Here is a 17,569-nt window from a genome sequence, read left to right as displayed (position 1 = left end):
TGTTTCTGACACTACTGAACTGCTGTCTGGATGGAGAATCTTAGCTGTTCCAGTCCTGGCCTCTCCTAGCAAAAAAGTGCTATAGGAATGGTGAGCTTCAGGGGCGTTGGTTTACGGGTAAGTTCAGAAGTATGTGCATGTTTTGAAGGAAGATGGCCACTAACAAAAGGACATTTTTAAGGACTCTTTCATGAAATGTAGCTTTGGTAATTTCTTCACATAAAAACCCAATCCTTTTGTTTTCCTCTCCTTCCTCTCTGCTGTTCCTTCCTAGGGGGGAAAAAAACCCACCAACAACTCTCCCACCTCCCAGGTTGCAGTAAATCTGCACTTGGCAGGCTGGCAGTTAGAAAAGCAAACCCAGTTTTCAGTTTGCTGAGATCTCGGGCAGAGATCACAGCTGTAGTTGCTGCTGAGGAAGTGGCAGGGAAGACACTGTTCATCAGTAAACCTGAATTTTTCCCACTTCCTTAAGGCAAACTAACAATGCTTCAAACAGGAAAGACTGTTAATGCTGCACGCTTAATTACACCAATGTAAACACAGAATAAGTTTAACTATTTTAGTGTTAAACATACTTGCTTTTGTAAGTATTTTTCAAATAAATCTATGAAAATAGTTCTATTTACCTGACTGTGTATGAGCTTTCTTTGCTGTTTGGCTTTACTCATCTGTTGGCCTAAAATTGCTGATTTATTTTCTTATACATGAACAAACATGAGTAAACTGTTTATTCTAGTTCATTAACAAAGTTTATGTAGTATTTAGTTGGATTGGAGGACATGTCTAATTTTGTCCCTGTATTTGATGTGTTTTATCACTCCTCTGTACTTAACTTTCCCGTCATAATGAACAGTAATTAGCAGCGTCCTTTGAAACGTATTTTGAAACTTCTTTGGAGTGAAAACTACAGAATCTGTGCAAGATGGTGGTGTATGCAGACAGGACGCTTATACAAAAAAAGGTCATTAGAAACTGTTGGTGTACTGAGAAGTGTCATTTAATGAGAGCTGCGGCCCTGCTCTTGCAAATGCATTCAGGTGTGGTGGTTGGGGCTGTTTAAAGGCACCGAGGGCTCTGGTACTGCTGATGTGGAGAGCAGGAGTGCGGCCAGGCAGCGAAGGTCCCGGCTGCCCTTTGGTGCAAGCTCCTCCTGGGAACCCGCTCCCGCCTGTGCGCTGCTGAGGGGCTTCCTTTGAGCCTACGTTTGGCAGCGCAGTGCTTGGTGGAATTTCATCAGGTTTTGCTGTTTATTCTGAGATTGACTTTCATTCATTTTAATAAATGTCATTTCTCAGTTTCTTGTTTATAAGTAATTGCTATGACATCTGTTATTGTTACAGTCTCGTGTCACTGCATCATACTAAATTGTGTTTTGCATTTGGAATTGTCTTGCACACTTTGTACGTAACTGCCCTCGCTAGCTGTGGTTACCAAAACAAAGCGCTCTCCCACCCCTCCATCCCCAAAAAGCCCTACCGACTTTTTACTTTTTCACATAATGGTTTTGTGAGTTTAATGACATCAAAGTTTCATCAGTACTAATTTTTTTACTAATTTTCTAAATATAAACCAGTGGAGTATTATTTTACTGTAACAACTATTTGATTAACATTTCTGAACAGATGGGGAATTGTTAGTCTCTCTGGCTGCACATGGACACGCCATAGCCAGCTGCGAAGATTCTAGCCATAGAAATTACAATTTTAGGAAGCGTCTGCAGTGCAGAGGTGGATATTTTGATAGAAACATTCCTCCTGTTGCAGTTTTCTCTCCCCATGTCTTCCCCCCACTTTCTCTCTGTCTCTCTCGTTAGAATGATACTATTGGATTAGAGGGAACCTGGGCAGAAGCAGCCCATTTGTTTTCAGCATTTTGTTAACTTTCAGCAGTTGGAGAAAGTTACAGGATGCAAATGAGGATGTGGATAAGTATTTTGACACTTTGTGTGACTACAGCTCTAAAAAATTCAGGTTGCGGAATGAGGCTTAAGTAGTCTTGAACTCGATTATCTAAAAAAATAATCTGCCAAAATAAAGTACAGAGTCCCCTCTTAAAGAATCAATATGGAGTATGAAGCACTCTCAAATCAAGAAAATGTGCATGCTTAGATTTATTTTTTATTTATTTATTCTAATCCTAGCTACCAGGATGAAGTACAATTCCATAAAGCTCTGCAGAATAATCCTGGGTTGATGCAACTCGTTTTAATCATTGGTGGTATCCAGTCTTTCTTTATAAAGGGAACTGTTGTTTTTATTCCATCATCACGGATCTATCTACCAGGTTTCAAAACCAATTTGTAAATGTCCTGTGTATATTAATTAACTCAACCAGAGGCCTGAAAAGGAAAAGATGGGACATAACCTCTGAAGTATCTTCATACTAACCAGTATGTTGGTATATCAGAACAGAAACAAACTGAAGTAGATTGAGCAATATATTTAACATGATAGAAAATGTGAAGCTGGAAAAATTCCTTTACTTCATCTATAGCTTGTGCCTGCAAGTCTTAGCGAGGTCAGTAAATTAATATTTACCTTGTAATGAATTAGACTAACTGCTAACTTGTCTCTTCAGTGGTATATACTGGCTATTTAAACCCTAGAAAAATAAATATGTATTAGTTTAAAGCTCATTAAATTTCACTGTTGCCTATAAGAAGGGTGAGGACAGAGCTTCTGCAAGGAATTCAGCAGCTATTTTGGAACAGTCTTTCCTCTTAGAGTTTATAAAGCTTGTAAGATTTGATGCAACATAACCAGGACTTACTTTGTAAAATATCTGTCACTGGCTGCAGAGTAGGTTGATGGATTGATGGATGGAATTAAGTAAAATGAAACCCCCACACGTTCAAATTTACATTTTGAAGTAATTTCGGTTCTCCTAAAAACAAAGTTCTTATTCCCTACATTTGTGTGATCTCTCATTGTGTTTGTAATATGTGTTCAGACCCAGCTACGTAGGGAGCAAAAAAAAAAAGCAATAATAAGCGTAACTTGGTGTTCTAGCAGTAGCAAATTTGTGTAAATATCCTTCTGCATATGGAAAAGGAACTACCTAACACAGTTCCTTCTCTTGAAGACAAGAGTTTGTGCATGCTGTTCATGGAAATCCCACTCAGACCTGCTGAGCAGTAGCTTTGTTCAAATGGAGCATGTGCTGGAGTGTGCAGCACCAGTGAGTTAACCAAGATGTGCTCTGCTTTACAGAAATGAGCTACGAAAGTGCAAGGTAAGTGCCCCCGCCTTCCTAAACAAAGGCTGCTGCACCCACGTTAAAAACACAGGGAATTAGGGAAGAGGGAAGAAACTGCCTTGCTGATGTTTTCTGTGATTGCCCGCAGTACAGAAATTGGCTTCCCAGTAGTGCTTGGGGTAGGATGTATAAAGCGAAGGTAGGATTCCAGATAACTGGTAGTCACGCAGGTTGTGGATCCATTGTCATTTGTGTCCAGGGCTGAGGTGTTGGGAGAAGGAGGAAAGCGAAAGACAAGAGTGAGAGGGTGGATTGGAATAGGAAGAAACAGACATATATATGAAAAAAGAAAAATTGAAAGAAAATGTATGCATTACATCTCTTTACTCAAAGAACACGCAGTAATTGGTCTGCCTGAATTTTCTTTCTCTTTCAATGGATAGATTCCTGTGCAGAGACGGTCGTCAGCAGCAGGCTGCCACTGAAGTTGTTGAGAGGGGAAGATGGACTGATGTGGAGAGCAGGCAATATTCTTTATAGGAGTCCTAATGTTCATGCCACGGTAAATGAAACTGTGCAGAAACACTTCCATACCACTGCTATATGTATAAATAGACAGACATTGGGCAAAGAGTGTAGGTTAAGTCAGTGTTTATGCCAGCTGGGGCAAAGATAAAAATGTGCTTGGGTTTTACAAATACCTCACTTAGGTTAGATGCGTTCTGGAGTCTCCTGCCACTGTGCTGTCTCCCATTTGGCACTATGGGTGGGAAAAGGCACAAATATGAGATTTTCATCCCTCTGTGCTTCCTGTCTCTAGCATTTTATTACTGCGCAGTCCAGAACTTTTTCAAGCCTACTTAGATATCTGTAACACTCCTTTTATGCTAGTTCTTCCACCATTACTATCACTGATAGTTACCTTTAAAGCTTCAGAAAATGTTTTAGAAAAAGCTTGTTAGATTAATGAGTTGGGTTTTTTCTTGAACTACTGCTGAAATTATTTTCTATAATATCTGCATCATTCTTCTAATTCATTGGAGGACTTCTTTATTGTTTAAAACAACACAAAATTAGGAAGTGTTTTCAAGATTGCTGTTTGATTAATGGAAAATTGCCAATGAAGATCAACCATACGGTCATTTCAGAACACTGAATGTGTTTGCTAGCAAGTTTATGGAAGCAGGTGCAAATGGAGGAGCTCAGCTGAAGAAACCTAAACTTCCTTATTGGCATCAACAGAATTGTTTTAGTATTCATTCTTGAGTGAGTAAGCACTGACTGTACTCATGAATAAGATCATCAAGTGTCTATTTGTGAACTAACTTACATTAGATTTATTGAAGGAGGGTTATCTTGAGTTTGGGATGGCCCAGTCCCAGATGATTCACCAGAGAATCATAGCCTTGAAAAGCTTTATGTGTGTATATAGAACTAATCAAAATAATTTTAAACATAAATACACAAGAAAAGTGAGTACAATGAAGCTGCACTTTAGTAATAAATCAAATCTATGAATAATTTCATATTGTTAAATTTTAGTGTAACTTTTTTACTACTCAAGCAATGTGATTTTGATGGCAGTCCAGGGTGTTATCTATCATTCCAAGTTTTTATTATTCAGCATTTATACCAGTTAATTCTTATGTGACAGTCAATTCAGGGAGTTGCAAGCATAGAACTCTTGAACTCTTGTTTATTCAAAAACAAACAAAAAAAACACATTCAACATTGTCTTAAGTAGCTTAAAGCACATTAAAGCATGAGCATGTTAACATGCAATATTTACTATGTGAAAAATAAACAGTAGTTGAACACAACTTGCTTTGACTTACAAATCTTGACTTACCTTGAATTACTTGGCTGGAATGCTGCATATAAGGCTAATTTAACTAATGAATGTGTATTTAAACTTCTCATCTGACAAAGTGTTAGTCGTAAGATATATATTGTATAGCCTACCATCATAGCTTATATGCCATTTGAAAAATCTCTGGGTTCTGTTTGCTGTGGAGCTATATGTTTTATTGCTTGAAAATAATTTGCTTTCAAATTCCTGTGGTTCCAATACAGCATAATAAACTTCAGCTTTTTGTAAAGCTTCAGACTGTCATTTTTTTTTAAGATATAAAATATGTTGATCAAATGCAAGTTAACATTATACCATTAAGTCAGCTACAAGTTTTTAGAAATCAGGTATGTATTTTTAAGTACATTCAAGAAGAAATAACTGGTTGTTCATGACCCTATATATTAATCATTACTAATTTGATTTAATAATGCATTAATTTTGCCATTTGCTTTGGTAGTTTGGTTAATTTCTTCAGATACATGGGAAAAAAAACAACTTAGTTGATGGTGAGGAACTGTTTTGGTTGACTGCCCTTAGAGGCTTAAAAGAAGCCATTTAATATAGCAGATATAAGAGTCAGGTGTTTATGATACTGTACTCATCTGAAGAGGGAGAGGAAGGTATGTGTGTGGGAGACAACTAATGTTTCACAATGAACTACAGATTTGAACACAAGGATGTATTTCCTGTGAAGAGCTGAGACGTAGAGACCAGAAAACAAATTTGTAACGTCTCATAGTTTGAGGGGAAATGGTGACATCTCTCCAGTGGTTTTATAATTGTCTAGTTGCATATAAAGTTACCGGGACAAAATATGTAGTAGAAAAGCTTTTTAATCCTTACGTGGGATTACTCTGGGATATCCTTTTCTGCATTCATTTAACTATTAGTAATGACCTCAGGTTTGCCCAGTTATGAGGATCCCTAAGCTATCCAGTCCCAATGGAACAGTTAATTGTTATTAATACTTGATGGTGTTTGGTCTCAGTAGCTTGGTAAAAGGAGGCAGAGGGATAGGTTGGAAGCATGGTTACACTTTTGGCATCCAGTAATGATGGCCAGATATGTTTGTGAGAAAAGAGTGCACGTACTCCTCAGCAACTGAGTCGTCACATCTCTGCCCTTTGTGGGTTTGTTCCCCCCACAGCTGACTTTAAAATTGCTTAATGGGATTTCTGTGATCTGTAGGACATTATGTTAAAGGACTGACATGCTTATCCAAGTTAGCGAAAAACAAAGAACAAAGACAAAAAAACCCCACACAAAACAACAACCCACACTGTTTCACATCTCAGTTCCTGTTATAGAGCAATAAGGTCATTTGTTAACGAGGTCCTATACATAGATGTGCTTACCTTGAATACTTTGTTGGTTAAGTCTCTTGCTTTTGGGAGCTCTGAGAGTAGAGAAAACACAAAGGAGGACAGCAAAAAGCAGAGTGAACCCAATTTTTAGAGTGAGTAGAGGTGACTGGATCATAGTCTATTAATATCATCAAGGTAGTAAGATAAATTAAGAGAGGGAATTGCCTGGTCTCGGGTGGCAGGAGAAAGAGCAATTGCTTAAGGCTAAGGAAGGAAAAGTTTGAACTAGATAATAAGGGTGGGAGGAAGAATGCTTTAAGCAGAGCAATTGAGTGGTGTTTTGAGGAATGTAAGGAAGAGTTTGAGGCACTGTACTCCAGAGGTGTGAGATTTAAATTAGAGATGTGGCTGGTAGGTTTTGGTACGAAAAAATCACCTAAAATTCAAGAGTTGGGCTAAGTGGCACAGGCTGGGTTGCCGTAGCTTGTTTCTTGCAGTTGTAATATGATGCAGGGAATGACTGTGGCCTTGACTAGCTTTTTAAATGTAGTCTCTACTTCCACAGCCTGTTTGTAGAATTTATTGGGGAATGAGGGAAATGTGCACAGGAAGGGACTGTAACAGGATAGAGCCGCAGTGGTCAAGTAGCTTGGAATTTATACCAGCAACTGTCTGATAATTTGTTGTGGGTTTTTTCTAAGTCAGTGCAGCGTCACAGTACTGGGTAACATTGGCAACTAAGGTATTGCAGTGATAATGATTTCATGATGCTGGAGAAAATGCATGGAGAAGCTTAAGACTATGCTTTCAACCTTTCTGAATGATGCCTTGTGTTATGGATAATGAGGTTTGCCATATAAAATTGGCTTGGCATGGCAGGGAAATCTTGTGTCATCTTAAAAGAAAGCTTTCAAGTATCCATATTGAAACTCAATAAAACAATGTGCTAAAATGTATTTAAAATAAAATGTGGCTTGTTCTGAGGCAGTCTCACAGTTTATACCAACCACAATACCATTTCTGGCAATTCAGAAAGGACAGCTTCAAGCAGTCATTACTGAGAGTCAATGAAACAGAACAACCTCTTAAAAGTTTTGTCTTCCTCATCTTATTCTGCTTATAGCACGTCTTCCCCTCTCAGACCTGGTTTATCTCTGCAAGATTTGCTCTATGCATCATTCTCTTGGGATCTGGAATATATCTCTCTCTCCTGTGATTCAATTTCCTTCTTAGAGTTTTTTAAAAGTCCTTGTTGGGTAATTAGATGATTCTGGGACATTTCATTGTGCCAGTTTTAAAGATATGTCGCTGTTAGCGTCAGGAGGGACTGTTCCGATCATCTGACCTCCTGCATGAGATGGTTACAGAATTTCACATGGTTGTTTTTATGTCTAACTTCTCTCTGAACTTCAATAGCCAGCACTTGTTGTCTGAGGTGACTATTTATTAAAATGCAGTTGCTACTATGCCTTGCAGTACTCAGGGCAGGTGTCAGAAAAGTCTAGGTTTTAACATAACACCTTTTTGTTTAACCATTTTTTGCCTGCAGCTTCAGTGTGTATTGCTTTGAGATGGAGCAGGAGGAGGATGGGGATCATCTGCATCCCAAATGGCTCCACTCCCCATAGTACAGAATTAGATGTATTAGCATGATTATTCCATGTGTTTCTCTTGCTGAATTGTTTTTGCCTTAGGAAAGCAGTTGTTCAGAAAGCAATCCAGTGCTAGCTAGGGGTTTGGAATATCCAGTCAGAATAGGAATCAGGCGCTTTTTTTTTTTTTTTAATTCAGTATTAAAACATGTGGAATGGAATGGCCACTTGGTGGCAAAGCTGAACAGGAAGTAAAATGTGAGTCTGCTTTTCAGAAATGCTTTCATTTAACTGGCATTAATGGCAGATTTGCGGGAAACTGTCAAGATTACAAAGGCAGACTGACTTCTACCTTCAAGGCCACATTTCTGTTGGTGATTGTGTTCCTAAGTTCCTACAATCATTAGTCTCCTTGTGCTAGTAGTAATTGTTTGATTCCTTAAATACAAGAGGTATTGAATCCATCAGCTTTTGTAGGGAGACATAACACCATTTATCACATCAACCTGATGTATTTATAGGGGGAAGAAACCATCAAGATTTCCTCTGTATGAGTCTTTTCTTCAGGTGATACCTGGATATGACTGGAAGTGTTTCAACATGCAGGGCACTGGATACACTGCCTAGAAGCTGATAATGTCTCCTGGCACAGCATTGTAACAAAATAAAATGATGCTTTTTCCTCAGCCAGAGCTCTGACTGCGTCAGCCACTTTTATTTTGTACCCCAGGAGACAAGACGCACGTTGGCTGCGGGCTGATGAGAGAAGCGAGTGACTGAAAGAAGTGAGAGGCATCTCTCTTGCAACTGCACTTCAGGTGAGGTGAAGAGGTGATTCCTGACAACACTCAGCAAGGTCTCAGGCTCTCCGTTTGCTTGGAAATGTATGGATAAATTAATTTCTTTAAAAGAATCTGCTGTTTCACGCTGTCAGACATTCAAACTGCATTTATTACTGAGCTTCTCTTGATTCTAAATATGAGACTGAATTCATTCCCCCTGCTCCTTATTCCAGATGTACTTTAAGCTAATGCTAAGTCAGTAGGAGCAACATTTACTTACTGGCCTTCCTATCCCATGCTCTTGGTACATGTTCTGAATGGATACACGTGCATGGCATTGAAGCAAATGAGCTTTTGTTCTGTTTTAAAAAAAAGCCCTTTAAATTGGTTGTACAATGACAGACATTTGCAGAACATGTGGTATAAAGTAGTGATTCCTGCTACTGGAAAGCTTAGCCGTAAATCCAAAATAGTAATCCAGAATTTCTTTCATGATGCTCTAGTGTATCCCAGCTCTTTCTTTGTGTGCACGCACACATTTTTACTCGTGGACATGGAATTAATAGAATTCTGTTTTTCCAAAACTTTGGAGCCTTACAAGTGTCATTAATAAATAACCCAAGGGTTTATAACTCTGATTCCCTTAAAATTTTCAGTTGCTTCTTTGAATGTCTCTATAGTGATATTTCATTCCAAGTTTCTTCCTTGGACTGTTTTGGCCATATAATAAAAAAACAAGGTCAAACCAAGCTCTTGCTTAACCCATTAATTTTAATGTATTTTTGCTTAAGCCAAACAGCTTTTCATACTCAATATGGCAGGTACTCACCTGAGATGTCATCCTTTTGTGTTGGACCTCAATGAGGCAAGAACCAAGACCTTGCTGGAAACTATTACCTCTGAATGGCTTTTCTTTCTTAAATTCCTGATTTATGGCATGAAATAGTTTGCACAGCTCAGTACAGGTGATACATAAGAGCCGTATTATTAGCTGAGATGCAAAGCTGCAACTCTTTATACATACATTTGATTAAATATTGTTGTATGTACATATTTAGATGTTTGCTAGATCTGACTGGGTTGTTGGCAGATACCAAGTTCAGAGTGTTTTTGGTTTGAGGTTTTTTGTGCTGTTTTTTGTTCAGCTTTGCTTTTTTAACCCAGCTACTTCCTCTGATCTGCTACAGTGCAGTCCTACAGTCAACCTATGCTGCTATAACTGTGACGATATACTGAATTGGAGGAAAGAGAGCAGGAACTTAGATTTTTTTTTTTTTAATCAGTAAAGTGAATATAATATGGAATAGTCACAAAGAAGGGTCAGATTAGATTTAGCACAGTTGTACCAACCTTTCTCCCAAGGTCAAGCCCTATCTTATGCCCTGCATATGGCTGGACCAAAATTTGCATGGTTCGTAGATAACGGGAAGGCCATGGTCTCTGCCAGGAGTGCAGTGCCCTTACCCCTCAGGGCTGCATGGGGAGGTGTCGGGGCGTGGGAGGGGGCAGCCAGTGCCGGGTATCGTTTGTCCGCACGGAGGGATGCCTGGCTGAATTATCTGGCGCTGGGAGCTTGCCGTGAGTCGTGCCCAGGTTCTTCCTCGGGGGATCTTCTCGGTCCCAGCCTGGCCCTGGCCCTGCCCGAGGATGCTTCCGGGGGTGCTGCAGGTGGGCGGTGCTGGTGCCCGGGGCTGCCTGAGCCCCGCTCAGCCCGGCCGGGGCCGGCGGCCTCTCCGCCTGACAAAATGGCTCCTGCAGCCCCGCTGCCGCCGGCGGGGCCTCTCGCAGCCCCGGCTCGGGGAGCGGGGGCGGCCGCGGCGGCCCCGCGGAGCTCTCCATGGTGGCCGCGGGCCCTGGCCCGCTGAGGGGCCGCTGGGGGCCGGGCCGCCGGCCGCACCGCCCCTAACCGCCCCGCGCCGCGCGGGCCCGTTGCCGCCCGCCAGGTTGGGCCTGGCGCTCGCCCGTCCTGGGGCGGGGGAGCGTCGCGGCGGGGCGCTCCCGGCTCGTCGCCCGCCTTCCCCGGTCGCGGGGGGGAGAGCCCGGAGGCGCCGGGCCGCAGCCTCCGCCCCGCCCCGCGCCCCCCGGCGGAGGCGCCGCCCCAGGGAGAGCGGAGTTTCGCCACGGTCCCTGGCGGCGCGGCGCAGCCGGGAGTTTCGCCACGCTCCCGTAGTCCCCTCGTGGGGTGGCGGCGCGGTGCATGCCGGGCCCGAGGCGAACTGTCCCTTGGCTGCGCGAGGAGCTGGGAGCCGCGCCTGCCGCCATGTTCCGCTGGGCCGCCGCCGCCCGGGGCCTCTAGCCGCCCCCGCCCCGCCTCGCTGCCGGCCGCTGCGCGCCCCTCGCCCCGCCAGCTCGCCGGCGGAGGAGGCGGACGAAGGCGCTGCCGCGCCCAGCAGCCGCCGCCGGAGCCCGGCAGCGCCCAGCGATGTCCGCCAAGGAGGGGAGCAAGGTGCTGCTGCTGCCGCCCCACGCCACCAGCGAGCGCGCCGTCAAGGGTGAGCGTCCCCTCGGCCGCGGCCTGGCCCGGCGGCGTGCGGGGAGCACGGCCGCCCGGCGCGGCGGGGGGCGAGGGCCGCGACCCCGGCGGAGCGGAGGCCGCCGGCCAGTCCGGGGGCGGCCGGGCTCGGAGAGGCGTGGGGAGAGCGGCGCGGGCGTCTGGCTCCTGCGGGGCTGCCCGCAGCTGGAGCCGGCAGCGGCGCGTCCGCCGCGCCGGGGGAAGCGCCGGGGCTGGCTGGGTGTGCAGGCGCGGAGGCCGAGCGCGGTGCGGGGCTGGCCCTGCGGCGGTGGGCCCGGGGGCGGGCCGGCCCTGGAGCTGCCGCTGCGGCTGAGCGGGGCAGCGCTGCCCGAGGCCTGCCGCCCTGGCGGTGTCGGAGCGAGTGTGCGGGGGCTCTGCTGGCCGGGGGCCACCGGCTTCCCCGCCGGGGGTCTGGCCCTTTGCGCCGCCTTCCCTGCGGGGGTTTTCCTCTGGCTGCGCAGAGGAGATCCCTGTAATTGCAGGAGCTGAGGGCGCTGCCAAGGAGGCAGTGGGAAGGCGCTGCCACCTTTTCGATTGGCTGCTGGTCTCAGGTTCCCAGGTCTGATGGAAAAAATTCACCTTGATCTGTTTCTTCGTGGCCCTTCTAGGTAGCACAATCTCATTGGGAGTCTTTAAAACTAGAACGTTATGCTTCCCAGAAGAAGAAATAAAACGTTTTAAAGTAGATACATTTATGAAAGTCTAGTGATAAAAATGCTGTAAAATGTCAAGATCCTTGCTCCAGAGCACATCAAGTGTGTCAGCATTTGCAGGGAGAATGATCCTTCGCAGTTAAAGTATCCTGATACATATTCATTAGATCTAAATCGACAATTAAGAAGATAGCATAGGTAACACTTCAAAGAATTTCTAGGTTTTGTTTACTCAAATTATAGATCATTTTATTTTGATTTCAAAGGTTTTGATATCGAATTGTATTTGACTACGGCAGTGTGGACATTTGTGATAGCAAGCCTGGGCAATTGGAGTTCGTGGCTGTGCATGAAGCAATCTGCTTTTAAGGTGACATTCCTAGGAACACAGAGTCTGACTGATTTCAAAGGGGTGGAGATCTGTTCATTTGACTTTTTATATAATAGGGGGTCTCAAGAAATGAAAAGGATGTCTATGTCTTCAGCAGGTCTTAATTAACCCCTTGTAATCTCATAGTCTATTTTGGAAATCAACATGTTTTCCAGTAAGCTGGAAAGCTTTACTCACAGTAATTTGTTACTCATTTTGGATTGCTTAACCTGTTGATTGGTTTGAACAAATGGGAACAGTAGAAGTAGAAAACATTAAAACTGGTCTATTGGAAACTTGTACTCATTAGTGCTACTTTAGTGTATAGTGTGTAGACTTGCTAAGTTTTTGTAACTTTACTGCAATTTATTGTAACAAATTGTTCTTCAAGCAATGCAGGAGACCTAAGGTTAAGTGATTAGATACTTCAGAGTGCATTGGAAAACCTGCTGATTTCCAATCACTTAATTCAGCTTGTTAAATGTGGCCTGTGCACCTGGTTGTTTAAAATCATAGCTAAGACTGACTTCATTCTAACGGGATTACACCCTGGGGTTACAGTGTTTCTTTGAAACTGGGAGTGTAGGATACAGAACTATTATAAAGATAATCAGGCTTTGATAGCTTCATCTGATGTAATTACAACCAGTCAAATGCTCATATAGCAGCATTTTTCTATTCCTTCTGTTGACCTCTCCCGTCCATACCCATCATGCTGAATCACTGGCTTCTGGAGAAAGCCTGGACAGCTGTGCCAAGCTGTGTTCTTCATCTGCAGGACAGGGTGGTTTGGTTCCTCCCCACCCTCCTCATTAGGTGCAGTACAGTTGGAAATATTCTTTTTAGACAGCAACCCCAGGGGCGCAACATTGCAGGTTATGTCAGTGCTAAGTGGAAGTATCTATGCAATATGAATACATTTGTTGAAACCATGTTAAAATGTGAAAACTATGTCATATCCCTGTGAACAAACAGACGTGTTGCCTCTTGCCTACCAAGAAATGTTCACCATATTCTTATCTATTCTATGATGAATAGACTACAGATACAGGGCTGCTCACGGTGGGCCACCTGCTTTTGTCAAGAGAACACTGCATACCAGAAGACTTAAAAGTGTTAATTTTTTATACTGGAAAAGTGTGGACTAGGCGTGCTGGTGAAACTGTTAAGACAACAGTTCAAATGCTTGCATGATGTCTTATACTTTCAACTTCTGTAACACATAAAAAATAATGTAGAAATAATCTCTTTTTTTCCTAAGTATCTACTTATTTATTGATAATTATTAGTGAATTTATTTACTGGAATAAGGTTTTGGATTCTTTTTAAGGCAATAATTTTTTGTGTTTTCTTCACATAATGTGATCCACTTTAAGAGGAAAAAAAAAAGTGTAAAAGTGTTCTGAAAATGCTACTTTTTTGTATGCCAGCACTGTCCCCAAGAAAAAAACATCCTTGGGGCACCCAGGCTTTCTGTCTCTCCCTGCTGAGACATTTCATTTATAGGAGGGCAATGAAGCTGGTGAAGGATCTGGAGCACAAGTGTGATGAGGAGCGGCTGAGGGAACTGGGGCTGTTTGGCCTGAAGAAAAGGAGGCTGAGGGGAGACCTTAGCACTGTCTACAGCTACCTGAAAGGAGGTTGTAGCATGGAGGGTGTTGGTCTCTTCTCCCGAGTAGCAAGCAATAGGACAAGAGGAAATGGCCTCAGGTTGCACCAGTGAAGGTTCAGGTTAGATATTAGGAAACATTTCTTCATGGAAGGGGTTGTAAAGCATCAGAACAGGCTGCCCAGGGAAGTGGTGGAGTCACCATCCCTGGAGGTGTTTAAAAGATGTGTAGATGAAGCTCTTCAGGGACATGGTTTAATGCCAGAGTTAGGTTATGGTTGGACTTGATCTTAAGGATCTCTTCCAACCAAAATGATTCTATGGGTCTAGTATTTCAGATCCTTGAGAACAGTCACAGAGGAATATGTAGTAATCTGGTGTATCTCTGTGTTGGTCCATATTTCAGCTTTCATGTTCACAGAATCACAGAATGTTAGGGATTGGAAGGGACCTCAAAAGATCATCTAGTCCAATCCCCCCGCTGGAGCAGGAACACCCAGATGAGGTTACACAGGAAGGCGTCCAGGCGGGTTTGAATGTCTCCAGAGAAGAAGACTCCACAACCTCCATGGCAGCCTGTTCCAGTGTTCCGTCACCCTCACTGAGAAGAAGTTTCTTCTCAAATTTAAGTGGAACCTCTTGTGTTCCAGTTTGAACCCATTACCCCTTGTCTTACTGTTGGTTGTCACCGAGAAGAGGCTGGCTCCATCCTTGTGACACCCACCCTTTATATATTTATAAACATTAATGAGGTCACCCCTCAGTCTCCTCTTCTCCAAGCTAAAGAGCCCCAGCACCCTCAGCCTTTCCTCATATGGGAGATGCTCCACTCCCTTCATCATCTTCGTTGCCCTGCGCTGGACTCTCTCCAGCAGTTCCCTGTCCTTCTTGAACTGAGGGGCCCAGAACTGGACACAATATTCCAGATGCGGTCTCACCAGGGCAGAGTAGAGGGGAAGGAGAACCTCTCTCGACCTATGTTCTCCGTATAGTAAGTCTTTTTGGGAGGAAATGTGAATTCAGGACTTAATGCTTGCTGGTATTTGCATTGTTTCATCTCTAGCTTTTTTCTTTTTTTTTTCTTTTTCTTTTTTTTTTTTTTTTAAGCTTTATTTTCTTCCTCTGTATTACTGGAAGAGGGGAAAAAATGACAGAAACCACTAAATTTCAGAGACAGTGAGAAATGAAATCCTTTACCAGTAATAATGTATGTTGGCAGAAATGGGCAAAAGATGCTCACCCCAGAAAAAACGTTTAAATTATGGTATTATCAGAGACTAATATTTTCTAATAAGGTAGGATAATAATTAGGATGTGTCCCCCTTTGTATTTTGATCTGTATGTTTAGTAATTAGTGAGAAGTACATATATCTAGAAAAATATCTGAAAAATGATCAGGTGTAACGTTCATATTAGGCACATATAGTAAACATAATCACTTTAAGTATGCGGTCTATACAGTCTAGCTGTGTTGGTCTGGCATGCCTTCCCAAGTATGAATTTTATCATCACAGGTCATTGGTTGCTTTTATTGAAGCATATAAAAAGCTTGAATTTTCTCTTTTTGTGTCTTAGTTAAATTAAGTAATTTGTACTTACAGACTTTCCTACAAATCAATTGTTAGCTATGGACATGAAGTGTCTAAAGTCAGTTTTTGGCATTTGGTTCCCAAAAAGTGTCTTGTGATGAGGCTTTTATTACTGCTTTTTTTAATAGAGTTGCGAAAATGTTCCTGCTGTCTTGATTGACTGTTTTCTAAGGCACCCTCTCCATCTTTGAAGAATGATACTTAGTGTTTTACTGTCTTGTGGAAGACAGCGTTTTCTTCTATTATGTTCTGTAAATATACTGGGCGGGGGGACTGGGAATCTTATTTCTTAAACTGCCACTGATATTTAACTGCCGTATTTTGAGTTTGCCTTTTTTTGGATGATAATTGACTGACTTCAGTGAACGCACTTGACCTTTCAGTGCACGTGACTTTCATACTTTAAATTTGTCAGTGTGTTGTATCTGAAATGACTGTTTTGCTACCTTGTAGTAAAGTGTTTTTCAGTTATAGGAAGAAGTGCTTGTAAGCTCAGAGTGTTTGAGAGTGGTCCTGGGAATAGCAGGGATGAGCATTAATTGGCGTTCCTTTGAGCGCAAAGCACCAGGGCTTGTCTGATTCACCTGGGAGTAGTTATACCGCAAAGTTGTACTTGGAAGTACTCCATAGTACTCCATCCTTCCTGGCACTGGCTTTGCCCGCTTACGGGTGTTAGGAGGCTTTGGGAAGCAATCCGCAGGACCTTGTCATGCTGAGGTAGTGGATAATTTTTGCTAAATTTGGAGATGATGTCCATTCTCATAGAAATGGGAGGCTTTGGTATTCCTTTGTTTTGGATAAAAGTCATGATACAGTCTGATTGGGAAACAGTTATTTTGGATATTAAATGGTAGCTCATTGAAACAACTCCTTAGAGAATCCCAAAGAGGAGTAGCTCATAGCCTTGAGCAGGGTCCTAAATTAAGACACTAATAGCTACTTTTCAACAATGATTTCAATGTAGGAGAAAAAGAAATCATTGTGGTATTTAACTTTAAAATTCGGAGTCTGACCAAAATAAAGGATAAATGCTTACAGGCAGCATGAAGGCTTTTAAAAAAATATTACAAGGCACTTAGAATGCCTCTATGCTGCTGGTCAGAAATGATCCTAAAATAATCCATGAAAGTAGCAGAGTAAGAAGAGTATTAAAAGGTCATACTTTGATTTAAAAAAAAAAAGGGGGGAACTTTTTTTTTTGCAAGAGACAATGGAATGGAACTTAATTCTGACAAGTTAGTGTTTGACTGGCCTTTTACCTTCTTTTTTTTTTTTTTTTGAGAGAGGATGGTTTGAGTGAATGAATCTTAAAAACAACAACAACAAAACCCAACAACACCTGCCCAAAAATGGAAGCCTGCCTTAATTTCAGTGGGGCAGATTGGCTGTTGAGGCTTGGGAAGGTAAGGCCAGAGCAGAAAAATCTGGCAACTGTTTATCTATGTGTTCATTGCATAAGGAACCAGGGACTCTCTTACACTAGTCAGTTCTTCTTGTTAGTGGTTTCAGAACATATCAACAGAACAGATGTTAAAAAAATATATCCCAGGACCAGAAGATATTTGTCTTGTGGCTTTAAAAGAATTCTTTGGGGTTTCTGGGTGCAAAGTTGCGGATGTATTTTCCATAGCCTGTGGCATAACTCATCTTCTGAGTCTGAGAAATGGAGCACAGCAGCATTTTTTTAAAAGCTCTAGATTGAACTAGAGAGCTGTAGATCAGTAAGTTTAATTTAAGCAGACTTGTAGCATTTGTAAGAAAGAGTGGACTAAGTATGTCCCTGGGGAAATAGATTATTAAAGAGGAGTTGGTACAGTTTTCATAGATGGAAATGAAGAGGCATTGTTAGAATATTTTGGAGGAGCCAGTGAGCTGGTTGATCCAGGCAAAACTATTCGTCAGGTTCCTTCATCAGAACCTTTAAAGTAAGCAGAAGAGGAAATGTCCTTATTTGGATCAAAATTAGTTACAGAAGAAAGGATGTTAATAGGTAATAAACCTCTATGGTTGAGCGGGGTTAACGTCTGTCATCTGTGCTCTTTAAATGTATTAATAAATTATTCAGAAAACAGAGTGAATGGCAAATACTAACACTTACTCAGGATAGT

At 42.4% G+C, this 17,569-nt stretch overlaps 2 protein-coding genes across 22 annotated transcripts in view; both read left to right on the top strand.

Annotated features, from left to right (window-relative positions):
* The window catches only part of USP54 (ubiquitin specific peptidase 54), a 114,894-nt gene extending 105,315 nt beyond the window's left edge, over window positions 1–9,579 (top strand). For 7 of the 14 annotated variants that reach the window (XM_065638701.1, XM_065638706.1, XM_065638703.1 and 4 more), the window contains one exon: window positions 45–1,279. In XM_065638701.1, coding sequence (XP_065494773.1) covers window positions 45–69 — 25 coding nt within the window. In that variant the 3' untranslated portion in view covers window positions 70–1,279. Of the gene's footprint in view, window positions 1–44; window positions 1,280–3,084; window positions 3,235–3,641; window positions 5,223–8,467; window positions 8,554–8,633; window positions 9,378–9,549 lie in introns of those variants that run through there. The other 7 variants (XR_010606453.1, XR_010606451.1, XR_010606452.1 and 4 more) reach the window with 7 other exon arrangements.
* A 1,186-nt stretch (window positions 9,580–10,765) lies between these two features.
* PPP3CB (protein phosphatase 3 catalytic subunit beta) overlaps window positions 10,766–17,569 on the top strand; it is a 44,720-nt gene continuing 37,916 nt past the window's right edge. For all 8 annotated transcript variants that reach the window (XM_065638551.1, XM_065638548.1, XM_065638550.1 and 5 more), the window contains exon 1: window positions 10,766–11,220. In XM_065638551.1, coding sequence (XP_065494623.1) covers window positions 11,151–11,220 — 70 coding nt within the window. In that variant the 5' untranslated portion in view covers window positions 10,766–11,150. The remainder of the gene's footprint in view (window positions 11,221–17,569) is intronic.

Source organism: Caloenas nicobarica, chromosome 7, assembly GCF_036013445.1.
Source record: "Caloenas nicobarica isolate bCalNic1 chromosome 7, bCalNic1.hap1, whole genome shotgun sequence".
In the NCBI taxonomy this organism is placed as follows: domain Eukaryota; kingdom Metazoa; phylum Chordata; class Aves; order Columbiformes; family Columbidae; genus Caloenas; species Caloenas nicobarica.
Note: the sequence above shows the minus strand (reverse complement) of the source record. Positions and strands in the feature narration are given on the sequence as shown.